Source organism: Phyllostomus discolor, chromosome 6 (assembly GCF_004126475.2).
Source record: "Phyllostomus discolor isolate MPI-MPIP mPhyDis1 chromosome 6, mPhyDis1.pri.v3, whole genome shotgun sequence".
Taxonomy (NCBI): domain Eukaryota; kingdom Metazoa; phylum Chordata; class Mammalia; order Chiroptera; family Phyllostomidae; genus Phyllostomus; species Phyllostomus discolor.
In genome coordinates, this window is record NC_040908.2 from 83,503,719 (window position 1) to 83,518,255 (window position 14,537).

Consider the following 14,537-nt stretch of genomic DNA (forward strand, 5'->3'; position numbering starts at 1 on the left):
AAAATAAGGGTCAAGTAAATTTGGAAAATATGAGGTTAAGCATCAAGTGTCTTTACTGCAGTACTTGTCAGCAGCTTTATGGTGCTGTTATTCTCTTGATAGAAAGTCCCAGTGTTGGTGTGTATTTATGAGACATTTGATTATACAATCCTTATGTTGCAGAACATCATGAAAGCATAGTACTTCATGGTACACACTGGGAGAAACTGTTCTCCCAGTCTCCTCCTTTTAACTCCTATAGTTCTCAATACTGAGGTGGATTGTCTCACTAACTATATTCAACTCTTTGAGAATGTCTCGTTCTATCACTTTACACAGTATACTTAGTTTACTTTCAACTAGGTGAGGTTTAAGTGAAAAAGATTCATTGGGCTCTAGCTGATGTGGCTGAGTGGACTGATCACTGTCCTGTGAACCACAGGGTCACCCATTCAATCCTGATCAGGACATATGCCAGGTTTGCAAGCCAGGTCCCCAGCTGGGGGCATGCAAAAGGCAACTGATCAATGTTTCTTTCCCTCCCTTCCCCTCTTCTAAAAATGTAAAAATCTTTGAAGAGATTCACTGGAACCTCACAAGGGATGAGCCCCAAAAGCCATTAAAAAGAAAAAGATTATTCTGAATCAGGATCACCTGTGAATCAGTATGAAAGACTCTGACCCACAGATTAACTGGCAACAGAGCAGTATTAAGCTTTGTTGATACCTACTGTACAAATGTTAATGGATTTTCACATAAGTCACTTGCAAATAACAGGCTCATTGGAAACAAATCCTTCTATAAGACTGCTTAAGAAAGGAAACTTTTGTTCTTAACACTTTCTATGCCAAAGTTAGCTCCATTCACCTAGACACAAAAATGGCATGCATTTAAGAACAGAAAACTTGAATGTAAATAAATTTATAGAGACTAGATTAGTTCACAGTCCTTGTAATGACTATCCATGCATCACTGAAAATTCAACTCTACAATATTAAGTTCAATATGTAAAAAAGGCATATTTCAAGATGCTCTAAAGAATGGACATTCTTCACACCAGACAATGAATAAAAGTATGCTGCTAACTTTTGTGTTCAGTTATCTCTAGTGACATAAAAAAAAAAGACATAGCCTTCTTTTTGTTTTCAATATATTAAAAAGTAACATAGTACAAATGTTGCAGTTATTAGAAAGAATCCAAATATTTCAAGAAATTTTTATAAACAAGTTCTACAATGAAAGGGAAATATTATCTTGATACATAAAAGTTTTTTTAAGCAAGATTTAAAATTTTTACATCAGGAAGTTTTTAAAATTAAACTTTTCAAATATTCAAACAAAAAAACATGTACAATCCCCATAATAAAATGTATCCATCCATGTACACACAGCCTGGGTGCTTTGAAAATTGTAAATTTTTAAAGTCTAAATGACAGAGGCAACACTTAAAGGTTTTGTGAACCCTTTCCTGAATAAGTATACTTTCAGTAAACCAATTTACCATTATATCTCACTGCGCATTTTCATTTTTGTTCTTCCTGCAAAGGGGAATTCCCACTAACACTGTATTTTTAATATAAAAAAATACATTTAGAGACATTTAACTTCCTGAGTGACTTCAGTCATTTAGTCAAACATGATTTAATGAAACATGATTTAATGAGGAAATTGTAAAATTTTAGAATGAAATAACATGTAAATTTACACTTGTATGTCCAATTAGGGTAAAACTCAAAGAGCATTTCACAGAACTTACATTCTCTCAGAAGTTAAATATGATTTATCCCCAAAATTTACCAATAAATGTTCTCAAATCAAATGTTATTAAAATGAACCACTGAAACTACATTTTCTCTTTTATTAACAAAATACTATTGTATTTTAGACTATCAACTCGAATGTTTTCTATTATACACATAAAATGTGATTTACTTAATAAGCAGGTTCATACAATACATAACAGATAGTTAAAATATTTGCTTTATAATACAATCAATTTATACAATATACCCATTCTTCAACAGTCTAAAATGATTAGAAATTGTGGCACTTTCTGTTGCATAAATCCCTTTCCTCTTCATGAAACCCTGAGGTGGAAGGTTATTAATGTAATAACTGGAACCACAATTCTTCTCATTTCTGTATTAGATTGTAGCTATAGATTTTAAAAATTTTATAAAGAAATGTAGCAACTTGTAAAACTGCTCTGTACAGTTTTAACAAAACATTCCCAGACCAGCTTAGTCAAAAGGCCCTGGGGTGATCCTATAAAAACAATGTCCTTTGAACACTTGTTAGTTTCGAGATGAGTGCCATTTCCCAGCTCTACTACTGTCCCTTCTGTTATCGTGGTCATGTTTCCAGCCATCGTGATTCCTATCTTCATAGAAGAAATCATCTCTGTTTCCTCTATAATGGTGGTCAGACCCATGATCAGTGTAGCGCTGCTCACGGCTGTAATGTCTATCTGCTATATAGGGATGCGAAGCCTGTCTGACTTTACGCTGTGATGACGGTGTATCTTGACGCCACTGGGAGCTTGAAGACTGGTTAAAAGTGTGATTGTGTGTCTGAGCTGATGGTGAAAATCCTGACTGATCAAGATGTGGAGAACCAAATTTCCCACCATATGACACCTGTCTTAAAACACTATTCATCTGAGGAAAGAAAAAAAGAAAGAATGTTAACTGCAAATATTTCTAGATAGCAAAGCCAATGGCTATCTGGTCATAGTTAACCAAACAAATAATAGTAGAAAAGCAAAATGACTCTTGCCTACATGAATCCTAAGTTAAACATAACTAAAAGTAATACGATAGCTTCATTCATTCCAACACACATATATAAGATACTTGTACAAAACTACTACTTGCCCACAAAATACAACTTAGAAGGGAAGAAGTAGTACAAAACAACTATAATATGAATCACTGTGTGGTGAACATATGAAGGGCCATAAGCGCATTATCATTAGAAAAAGCTTCATGAAGGTGGCATATGATCCGAGTATCAAAATTATGAATGGAATATTTTTTTATGTCAAGGATAGAAAACTGCACAAACAAAAACAATGAATGGGTTCATAGAATAATAGCAAGTAAATTCTGGCTGAAACAAGTTCTAGATCTCATAAACAGTGAATGGACAGCAACGCAAGAAAGGTTTATTTTAACTAGGCAATGGAAGTACCTTACAAGTAGGCTAGAGAATCCTGACACTATCTTGCAAACACTGAAAAGTCAAATCACCAGGAAGATAAGTAAAACAGAGTTATAATATTAAATCTGAAATGGTGTGTGAGATGGAATAGTGAAGATAAAATGGAGACAAGTACTAATTGACTAGATGAGTAGCCCCCAAATTCTATTCGTGAATATTAGTCAATGATGATATTCTTTAATAGCCTACAGCAAAATGAGACAAATAAAATGAATATAAAAGTTGATATGCCCTTATATTGGTCTCTGAATGTTACTTCATTTCACTCTCATATTTTGCAGACCTGTGAAATTCTAAAGGCTAGGGGTCACAAGCTAAGATTGTGATTCAGGCAAAGAAAATAAGAAGAAATGAATGCTAAAAAGAAAAAAGAAGAAAAAACAAAGGACTTGGCAACTGAAAGAAAACAAAGATGAAAGAGAAAATATACCTAAGATATTAAATCTACTCTCTTGGTGATATTATTCCAGAAAAAACCTGAATTTTCAATAGGCAGTTAAAAGACTCCAATATATTAAAGTATTAACATTAAATATCACGGAGATTGTATGACAAAAGAAAAAGTCACTCAGCATAGGGTTGCAAGAACAAAAAAATGAATTTCCAGTATTTGAAACACATAAACACACACACACACCCAACAACTGTTGAAGAAAAGTAAAAAATGTGAGATGTATTTTTATCTTCAATCTTCAAATATGTCTCATTTCAGGCCAGTGGAAACTAAACTGTGTGATCAATCTACAAATATCATCCTAGTCTATCTAAAATTTAAGAAGTTAATTTAAGAACTATCTCAGAGATCAAACATGGAGCAAAGTAGGTGGATGTTATACTCACCTCCTCCCAAAACCAAAGTGGAATTGCAACTAGAATATAGAGCAATCAACCTGTAAAATCAACTCAAGACTAGCTGAAGAGAAGTTTTATAACCAAGGAAGTACAGAAGAAGACACAAGGAATTGGAAAATTCTGGAGGCATATTAGCTGCAAAGATTTCCCCTGAGAAGTGTGGGGTCTCAAACCAAAGCCAGGCTCCTCAGCCCAGAGCACCAGAGCTGGGAACAGAGGCCCACCTGGCTGTGAAAATCTTCAGGGATTCTGTCCACCAGGGAGGGACAGGAGTCAGCTAGAGGCACAGGCACCCTCTTAAAGAGCCAACGCACAAAAATCTAATAGCTACTCACCCCCAGCTCTGGCAGAACAGGTGGAATTTATTCTGGGATACAAGGTTACAATATCCACAAATCAGTTAATGGGATACACCACACAAACAAAATGAAGAATTAAATAACATGATCATATCAATAGATGCTGAAAAAACATTTGATAAAATCTAGTACCCATTTATGATACAAATTCTCAGCAAAGTATGAATACAGAAAACATATCTCAAAATAATAAAGACCATATATTACAAACCCACAGCCAACATCATACTCAATAGTCAAAAACTAAACAAGTTACCCTTAAGACCAGAAACAAGACAGGGATATCCATTTTTACCTCACCTTTTCAACATAGTACTGGAAGTCCTAGCCACAGCAATCAGAGAAGAAGAAATAAAAGGCCTCCAAATTGGAAAGGAAAAATAAAACTGTTATTATTTGTAGATGATATGACACTGGATATAGAGAACCCTAAAGATTCCACCAAAATACTAGAACTGATAAATGAATTCAATAAAGCAGCAGTATACAAAATAAATATCCAGAAATCAGTGGCTTTTTCATACACCAATAATGAACTATCAGAAAGGGAAACTTAAAAAAACAAACTCATTTACAACTGCATCAGAAAAAAATACCTTGGCATAAATTCAAGTAAGGATGTATAGGACTTATACAGCATACTCAGAAAATTATAAGAAATTGAAAAAAGAAACCGAAGATACAAATAAGTGAAAGCATATACCGTGTTCATGGATAGGAAGAACTAACACTATTAAAATGTCCACCCAAAGCTATCTATAGATTGAATGAAATTCCTATCAAGATACCAATGGCATATTTCACAGAACTAGAAAATTCCAAAAATTCATATGAAATTGAAAAAGACCCCAAATAGCCACAATAATCTTGAGAAGTTGGAGGAATCATACCACCTGATACGGAAATATAAGGTCACAGTAATCAAAACAGCATGGTACTGCCATAAAAACAGACATATAGATCAATGGAAGAGCATAGAGAGCCCAGAAATAAACCCAAGTCTCTACCGTCAATTAATATTCAATAAAGCAGATAAGAACACACACTAGGGTAAAGATAAGTGTGTTCATCAATAACTGGTGTTGGGAAAATTGGATACTTGCAAAAAAAAGAAGCTAGACCACATTCTTATACCACACACAAGAATCAACTCAGAACAGGTTATAGACTTAAATGTTAGACTAGAAACCATAAAAAGCTTATAAGAAAACACAGGCAATAAAATTTAGGACAACTGTTATAGCAATATTTTTCTGATATATTGCCTCGAGCAAAGGAAACAAAGAGAAAAAGAAACAAATGAGACCACATAAAACTAAATAAATGTTTTTGCACAGCAAAGGAAACCACTGACAAAATGACAAGATAACCCACTGAATGGGAGAACTTACTTATCAATGATACACTGGATAAGTAGTTAACGTCCAAAATTTATAAACTCACACTACTCAACACCAAGAAAATACCAAAACAAACCCCCCCCAATTTAAAAATGGGCAAAGGACCTGAATAGACACTTCTCCAAAGAGAACATACAGATTTCCAATAGACATGTGAAAAGACATTCAACATGACTAATCAGAGAAATGCAAATTAACACCACAATGAGATACCACCTTACATATGTGGACCCAAAATAACCCAGTATTTATAAAAAATTGTGCATTTATTCTTACATGTTTAATCTGTAGTCACTATCCATTTGATGCAATATGCCCATCAAGACTTTTTTCCACAGCTCAAAGCAGTTTTTGAACTTGTCAATTTTGATGCCTTTTAATGCTTTGGCCATTTTTTTGTTTCATTTCTTCCACACCAGCAAAACATTTCCCTCTGAGGACGTTTTTTATCCAGGGAAACAAAAGTATCACTGGGGGAAGAGATCAGGTAAGCAGGGAGGTCATGCTGCTTTTGGTCAAAAACTGCTGAGCACTCAGCAAGGTGTGGGCAGGTGCACCCATAAATCACCCATCATGAAATGGGCAAACACACTGAAAGAATCCCCAGAAGAAAAAAAAAATTCACTGAAGTGAAATGCAGCCTCTCACAGCAATGCCAGCTTGTACATGGATACCGATGGGTTCCTAGAACACTCACCTAGCTGGGGAAGCCAGTACTGCAAAAGGCCTGGCCTCCAGAAGATACTTCTGGTTTTTTTGGGTCCCCCCTCATATACCTGCCAGAATGGCTATCATCAATAAACCAACAAAAAGGTGTTGGCTCAGGTGTGGAGAAACAGAAACCCTCATGTACTTTTAGTGGGAATGAAATTGGTGTAGAAAGCAGTATTAAGATCTCAAAAAATTAAAGATTAAAAATGCAACTGTCTTATGGACCCAGCAATTCCACTTGTGGGAATACATCCGAAGAAACCCAAACCACTAATTTGAAAGAATATATGCACCCCTAAGTTCATCACAGCATTACTTACAATAGCCAAGACTTATAAGCAACCTAAGCGCCCATCAGTAGATGAGTGGATGAAAAAGCTACAGTACAGTTACATGATGGAATACTACTCAGCTGTTAAAAAGAAACCTTACCTTTTGTGACAATACGAATGGACCTGCAGAGTGTTATGTATCCTAAGTCAAATAAGCCAGTCAGAGAAACACAAGTAACACATGGTTTCACTCATATGAGAATTCAATGAACAAAATTAACTAACAAAATAGAAACAGGCTCAGAGACAGAGAACGGACTGACAGCTGTCAGAGGGGTTGGGGGCCTGGGTGATAAAGGTGAAAGAATGAAGAAAAAAAAAAAAACACAACTCATAGACACAGACAAGAGTATGGTGATTACCAGAGGGAAGGGAGATGGGGGCAAGCAGAAGAGGGGAGGGGGAATAAATGGTGATAGAAGGATACTTAACTTGGGGTGGTGAACACACAATAGAGTGTACAGATGATGTGTTATAGAATCATACACCTGAAACCTATACAATTTCATTAAGCAATGTCACCCAATAAATTCAACTAAAAATATTATCTGAACACTCTAAGAATAATTTTTTTAAGCAACATATGTTGAAAAATTAGCCTACCACTGCTTGTCTCTGAAAATTTTCTGGTGAAGAGAAAGATCTCTGAATTATCTGTGATGAAGGAGTCATGTTATCCACCATCCTTTCATACCTGAAAAAAAATAAGAAAACCAACATATAACCTTTCATTCTACAAGAATTTACTACATACCAACCATAAGCAGACACAGCTCTCAAAGAAATGATCAAGGTTATCTGCTCTCATGCAACTGGGGTAAGGATTTAGGCAGTGAGAGAGTTTCACATAGTTTAAGTGATATACTGAAAGAAAAAAGAGCAAGTAGAGATGAGAAAGATGGGGGTTCTATTTCTGACTGACTGCTCAGGAACAGGCATCTAAATAGGCATTTGCAGTAAGAACTAAGTGACAAGGTTACCTAAAAGAAAAACATTCCCGCTGAGAGAAGGACTAGTGCAAGGGTGAGCAAACTAGAGCCTATGGGCCAAATTGTTTTTGGTAAAAAAAGTTTTATTGGAACACCACCACCCTCTTTTGTTTTTGTATTATCTACGTAGAGCTACAAAGGCAGAGTAAGAAACTGTAAAGCAAAGTCTAAAATATTAACTACCTTGCCCTTTATTAGAAAAAAAATTGTCAATCCCTGGGCTAGTGCAAAAGCCTAGATGGAGAACTAAAATGAAAAGGATTTGATAGATGTGATAGATGAGGGTAAGAGAATAAATAAAAATTATAAAATCTATATATTTAGCTTGAGCAATTAAGTAGACATATACCAAGACAGGAGAAAGGAACAGATTTTGTGGATAAGAAATTAAGAGTTCTATTAAAAAGAATTTTTAGGATTTATACTTTATTCCTTACTTCCTGAAGAGATAACTTGCTCTGCAGGACTCACTTAGAAAACATTATGACTTACAGTGTTGACCTTTTTTGAGTTTTCTTAAATCAGTTAGAGTATGCTAAGGAAGTAAAAAGTACAATTTTACTTACAACGAAAGTATAAAAATAATGTACACTCTAGCCTTTGATTAAAACTAAAGTACTTACTTGCATATTTTTTCCCCAAGAAGTTTTAAGGAGGGCAGAAGAGTGTGTATAAGTTTTTTTCCTCTACCTAAAATACCTTTGAAGGTTCTATGAAAGTGGACGGAGATGCTTCAAATTCCACCTATACTGAGAAGCATCTAAACACAATTTCAGAGGCAAGAAAGGACACTAAGAGGATACCTTTTTTATACTACTGCTCTCTTACAATTTCACTTTCTGATTATCTTTTCATATCCATCCACTTCTCTCCAGCTCATGGCACCACTCTAATTCAAACCATCAACCTCACCCCAATAACTTCCCGGCTACCTTGCTACCAACCAATAGCTTCCTAACTAGTCTATTTTTACCCTTGTCCTTCCAATTCATTCTCCCATTTCAACCAAAAAACTCCATAAAATACACACCTGTTCCTTTTACTACCCTACAGAAAACATTTCAATGTCTTCCTACAGTTCTTAAGGTAAAGTCCCAAAATGGAAATTATAGCCTGTAAGAAAAACTCTGGATCATTCAGCATCTACTTCAAAACAGCATCTATTGCTCTCCATTTTTCATTATGATCTAGGTACACTATCCTCTTGCAGGTTCTCATTCATTTATATCGTCTCTCCTTGTTACAACTTTCCCCAAGCACTTTCTACTCCTTTTTTAGAGAACTAATTGAAGGAATCAAATAAGTAGTCATAAAATACATATAATATGTGCTGTCATCTAGACTTTACGCTCCTGTAGGTAGCACATCACAGTGGCTGGGCTTGAATGCACTATCTGGGTTTGAATTCTGTAAGAGCAGTTTAAACTTGAGCAAGTTATCTCCAATCCTCATTTTCTTCATATATAAGAGATAATAATCCCTACCTCAAAAGGCTGTTGTGAGGAATAAATAAAATCATAAACATAAAAAGCTTGGTAAAGAACATGACACATACATAACAAATACATGAGAGGTATTTGTTAACTCTTTCTTGAATAAAGGCCATTATGATTAATAAATATTTCTATGAATAGACCAGGGAAAAAACTGCCTCTGGTAAAATGTCAGCCTCACTGAAGCAAAAAATAAATAAATAAAAAATAAAAATTATTAAGTAAATATAAACATGGTATCTTTTCTGACCCTTGGAAACTAGAAGGCATTTTAGAGATCATTTAATTTAACTTGTTTTACTTACAAATGGGAGGATAGGACCAGAGAGATGAGAACAGTCAAGATTGCAAAACTGGTAGAGGCAGATCTAGAATCAAATTCTAAACTCTTAGTCCAACATTCTGCTTACTAATTGCAAGTAATCAATTAGTGGTCACAAACTAATTTAAATTTTAAAAGATGAAATGAAATGGAAATTGATTACACTGCAAGTAATAATGTCATTTTGAAAATTTTTCTTTCACTTATATACATGTATATGTGGTTTGTATGTCTATATAGATAAACATAAATATAGTTATATATCTATTTTAAGGGGACTATATGAATGTATATGACTATAGACTCTTAAAATAGATACATAATTATAATACAACATAATAATGTTGCAGAAAAACAAGTAGGAGCACTAAAAATGCAAACACTCATTATGTGTTCTGAGATCACTAAGAAAATTCTGATAAATGATTTTAACAATAGGTGAGAAATATTACCTGCCAGGAGATGTGGAGGTAGGGCTTGCATTTCCAACATGATGCTGGGAATACGTCAAACTAACATCCTGTGAGGCATGGCTACTTCCTAAAATAAAATAATTTGAGAAATGCTTCTTGATAAAAAAATTGTTTCCCCCACCCCAAATCACTCCTAAAAGGTAGACATGGGGTCAAAAGAAAACCTCCGATTTTGGTAGACTGGCTTTACAGTTTCACCAGGGTGAAAATTCTGTTTAATGGCAGATACATCCAAAACAAATGGTCCCAAATAGGGTAATATCTACTGTATAAACATCCACTCTGGCCATAATATTTGATCCTCACACTAAATTGTAAGACTGGATACATGCAAAGTTTCATCCTCATATGATCAAGAATCAAAACTTACAAAAGTAAATTACAAAGAAGCCAGGAAAAGTATTTTTAGAAAATAATTCTTGCTCCTTCCTAACAATAAAATTTATGGTGTTTTTTTTTTTCACTAATGCAAACTGAAATTTTAAACTCAGTTTTACAATTACAACTTTCAAAATCCGTGTTGTCAATGCTACCCATTTTCAGGAATACTATTTACTATTCACAAATCTTAAAGTATTTTCATCCAAAAAGGATTTTTTAAAACTGAATAAAAACAAAAAATTAAAAAGCAGCTAGTAATTCCTCTTACCTGATCTAAACTGAATTTTGATAGGCCTTCCAAAAAGTTTGATTCCATTAAGTAGATTCATTGCATAAGGAACAGATACTTCATGTTTGAAATTCACAAATGCAAACTGCTTTGGTTTACCATCCTTATCTTTTGGAATTTTCACTTTTATTACTGGCCCAGCCTATAAATAAGAAGAGTTTACAACTTAAATAAGGCAATTTCAGAGAAATATTCAGATTTTACAAAGTTTATAAACAAAAGAAATGTAATTAGGAACTCTAAAAAATAGACAGATTTTCATCTCCATTAGAATAGAGTCCACAGATATAACCAAACATTTACTTATTTGGGAGAAGGAAGTCCATAAGGAACTAAACACAATCACTGAATTTACATTTCTCAGCACTTTATCACTTTAACACTGTGACCAACATCCATCATCTTTCCCCTCCATAGAAATTAGTGTTTATAAACACTGGTATTCTTGGACCAAAACTTCACTTCTGTATGGACTAATCAAATTTACCAGTGGTTGGAGGATGGAACTGGAGGGAAGAGGATACTTGGAATTTTTAACATATTTTAATACAGATTTAAATACAGGAGCACCACAATGCGACGTTTCTACTGAGAATTTATGAGCCTTTCAAAATATCGTAATGCTGCAGTTTTGTAAGAAACTTACATGAAAAAGAGATACAAGGAAATTCAAATATAACTTGTCAAGACAACCAAAGACAAACTGTCCTAAGAGGAAGATGAAAAAAGGAGAAACAGAAAAAAACACTGGTCTATATAAATGTGTTCTCACTATAGTGTACACCTCGAACTAATATATCATTGTGTGTCAGCTGTAATTAAAAACTTAATTTACAAAATACTTCTCAAAAAAGAACCCATGTGTATTATGCCCCTTTAGGACCCCTGAATCTTTACCTCTGGAATGCCTCCTCGAGGATCCCTCCACCACATTTACTCCTCAACTTTGGCGTGAGAAAGGTTCTTTTAATTAGGCGACACCCACCCAACACCTAAACGCGACCATCAGGCCCAACCTGCCCACCTGAAAGGTGCCCGGACGGACAACTACGTTTGCACAAAAAAAGCGGGGATAGCAGTTGGGCTGGGCCGTACGCGAGCGGAAAACTAAAGGAAAAGGCTGACCCCAGTCGCTTACCTGGTGGAAAAGCTCGAAAAGGAGCTCCTCTGTCACTTTAGTTTCTAGATTGCCCACAAAAAGAGTACGATCCGCTTCCGCCGCCGCCGCCCCCATTTCAGCGTCGCCCCCTCCCTAAAAAGGCCGAAGGGTCGCCGCTGACGCACCACTGCGCACTCTCGAAAGCCTACGTCCTCGCGCTTCCAGGCGTCACAGACGTAAACGTCAATCACGCCTGCTCTCGGCCCGCGAGGAGCGCTGACGGGGTGCGCATGCTCGCGAGGAGACCTCTCGTTAAAGGCTGCTGCTCTAGTGGCTGCGACTCGTAATATGGCTTGCTCTGTAGTCGGTCTTCGTGGAGCTGCACCGACATGTGGAGCTGCAAAGGGCCTTCTTTGACTGAGCGACGTTAAGACAGATACAGCGGGCCGTGTTTGAAGATGGCCCTAAACTCTGGGTTCCTGTGTGCTGGCGATCAAGGGAAGAGGGTGACCTCCAGTTGTTCCCACGGCGACCTTAGCCCTTCGGCCGTAGCATTGGCCATGGTCTCTGGAGACAGCTGCCTCTTGGCCAGACCCGAGGCGGTTCATTCAAGACCTACTTCTCGCCAGGTGGTACGGCAAAGCGTTCCGATCGAGAGACGTCGGACGGCTGGTGGAAGCTGGAGCCCTCTGCGCTTTGTAAAGGGAGGAGACCCTGATGGGCGGAGCCGAAGCCGTAGGGCGCGATTTTCGCCTTACCCGACTCCTGTGTTTAAACTGGATCTGTTAAGTGTCTGACCGCCTTTGGAGGTGTTATCGCAGCCAGGCTTACGTTTAAAACGAACACTTCCTCAGCCCTTCAATTAGCTTGTGAACAAGGCCTCTCAAATCCTTTCTTGTTGCAATCGCAGTCTTATTTTTAGAAGGATGTATTTTTATTTTAATATAAAGATATGTGAAAGTCCTGTTAATATAGCCCAAGACAAAGGAAAATTTTACTATTGCTAAATTCAGATGGTGTTTAGGGGCCAGAATGATTAGTTCGAGAAGGAGGTAGATATTTTTTCTTAGTCACAAAGCTGAGCTATTGGGACCACCTGCCTAGAGGTCGACAATCCGTTTATTCACCCTTTGTGCACTCCATTCCTACAATGGCTCCAAATTTCTCTGCTTTCCACAAGTCTTACCTCCCGTTGAATTACAAGTCTCAAGGGAGGAGAATCTACTTTGAGACTTGTAAATGAGCTTTCTTAACCACCTACTTTCTACCTCACATTAATGCCTCTACTTTTACTTCGGTTGATGAAAAGGAAACGCTTCCATTTATCTCTCCGTTTTATCTTTCTTCCCTATTGCCCAATAATCCTATTATCTTAACTTGGACATTTACACTCTCCCCTCTCCCTCGTTTTCATCACGAATATCTACAAACTTCAGTCTCAACCATACTAAAAACAAGAGCAAAGCCTAAACCTTGCTGCTCTTTCAAATTATTAAAATCAATTTACACTTCTTTCTTTACCAAAAGCTCCAAAAGAATTTTTACTTACATTTGTCATTACTTGCATTCAATCCCAGCTTCCTTAATCCAAATCTCTTGTCCCAAAATTAACAGAAATTGGTTTTACAACATCCTATTAGGAAGCTGTCCATCTATGTACTCTAGCATCTTTCTTGGACTTTCTTATTTGTTAATTCATTCAAGCATTCTACAATATATGAAAATCTCTGAGGTAATTACACACTGTGGATGAGCTTGACACAGTCTTGCCATCAAGGAGATCAAGGAGTATACTCTTGGAGAGGCTAATAAATCAATATGTAATCTTCCACACTAGAATGTTCATTAGCTGCAGTGATAATAAGTACTGGTTTCAATGGCTTCCATAAAACTGTGCTATCATGTTCTCTTACCTGGCTAATATTTTTGTTCTCCTAACCATGCATTCCTCAAGAGTGGTATTGGGAGAAAGATGGTTTTGTTTTTAAGTGCCAACTCTTGTTGTCTGTCCAATATGTTCAAACAGCCAAATTACCACAGAGCACACAGAACTGGATTGTTAGAACTACATCTTAAGGAGAGTGTTGTGAGAGGTCTGAAAACCAGGTCATAGAAAAATGTTTGAAAGAATAAGGATAGCTACCTTTACTGAATGCTATTCGCAAGGCAATGTGCTAAGGGCTTTTATTCAGTGTTTATTCAGATATTCACTGAGAATTTTTTCTGTGCCTGCTACTTCCTGTGCTAGGCACTTAGAATAAAGTGAACAAGATAGATAAGGTTGCTGCTTTTATGGAGCTTTATATATGTAATTTTTCACAACAGCTCATATTATACTTTCATTTCTTTAGCTGAGAAACCAAGGCACAAAGAGATGAAGCTTTCCAAGGTCATTCAGCTAGTAAAGGATAGAAACTTGCAGCCTTTCAACTTGAGTTTCTCATTTAAACCATGTGACCCAAATATGATGACAATTTTCTCAGTTCTCCTAAGGATATACTATTCTAGATATCTAAAAAGATGTTAATTTATAATATATGATGTCTTTATGCTGGTCATTATGATAATCCATGGTTGAGAAAGGAGTACCAAAATTATAAGCAAAGAGTTTTAGACTGGGAAAGATAATAAAATTAAAG

General features: G+C 36.2%; 2 protein-coding genes across 4 annotated transcripts; one reads left to right on the forward strand and one right to left on the reverse strand.

The window, feature by feature from the left end:
- Positions 1 to 1,276: 1,276 nt before the first annotated feature.
- RBM7 (RNA binding motif protein 7) lies at positions 1,277 to 12,203 on the reverse strand. Of its 3 annotated transcripts, XM_028516749.2 has the most exons (5): positions 11,938 to 12,203; positions 10,779 to 10,941; positions 10,109 to 10,196; positions 7,456 to 7,546; positions 1,277 to 2,636 (listed from the first exon to the last, which is right to left on the reverse strand). In XM_028516749.2, exons 1-5 carry the CDS (start codon positions 12,031 to 12,033, stop codon positions 2,274 to 2,276), a joined length of 801 nt encoding a protein of 266 aa, XP_028372550.1. In that variant the 5' UTR covers positions 12,034 to 12,203; the 3' UTR covers positions 1,277 to 2,273. The 3 variants fall into 3 exon arrangements, with proteins under 3 accessions (XP_028372550.1, XP_035884428.1, XP_035884429.1); XM_036028535.1 differs by lacking the exon at positions 10,779 to 10,941; XM_036028536.1 differs by lacking the exons at positions 10,109 to 10,196; positions 10,779 to 10,941.
- On the forward strand, positions 12,191 to 12,791 carry C6H11orf71 (chromosome 6 C11orf71 homolog). The gene has a single exon (XM_028516942.2). The coding sequence runs from the start codon at positions 12,357 to 12,359 to the stop codon at positions 12,693 to 12,695; it is 339 nt and encodes a 112-aa protein (XP_028372743.1). The 5' UTR covers positions 12,191 to 12,356; the 3' UTR covers positions 12,696 to 12,791.
- Positions 12,792 to 14,537: the final 1,746 nt, after the last annotated feature.

What these genes read in the sequence shown, in the direction of transcription:
- RBM7 (XM_028516749.2), bottom strand. Translation starts at nt 12,033, where the DNA reads ATGGGGGCGGCGGCGGCGGAAGCGGATCGTACTCTTTTTGTGGGCAAT. An exon ending in TTTTCGAGCTTTTCCACCAG is followed by an intron (nt 10,942 to 11,937) that starts GTAAGCGACTGG and finishes TCTTATTTATAG; the next exon opens with GCTGGGCCAGTAATAAAAGT. An exon ending in ATTTTCAGAGACAAGCAGTG is followed by an intron (nt 2,637 to 7,455) that starts GTAGGCTAATTT and finishes TTCTTTCCTCAG; the next exon opens with ATGAATAGTGTTTTAAGACA.
- C6H11orf71 (XM_028516942.2), top strand. Translation starts at nt 12,357, where the DNA reads ATGGCCCTAAACTCTGGGTTCCTGTGTGCTGGCGATCAAGGGAAGAGG.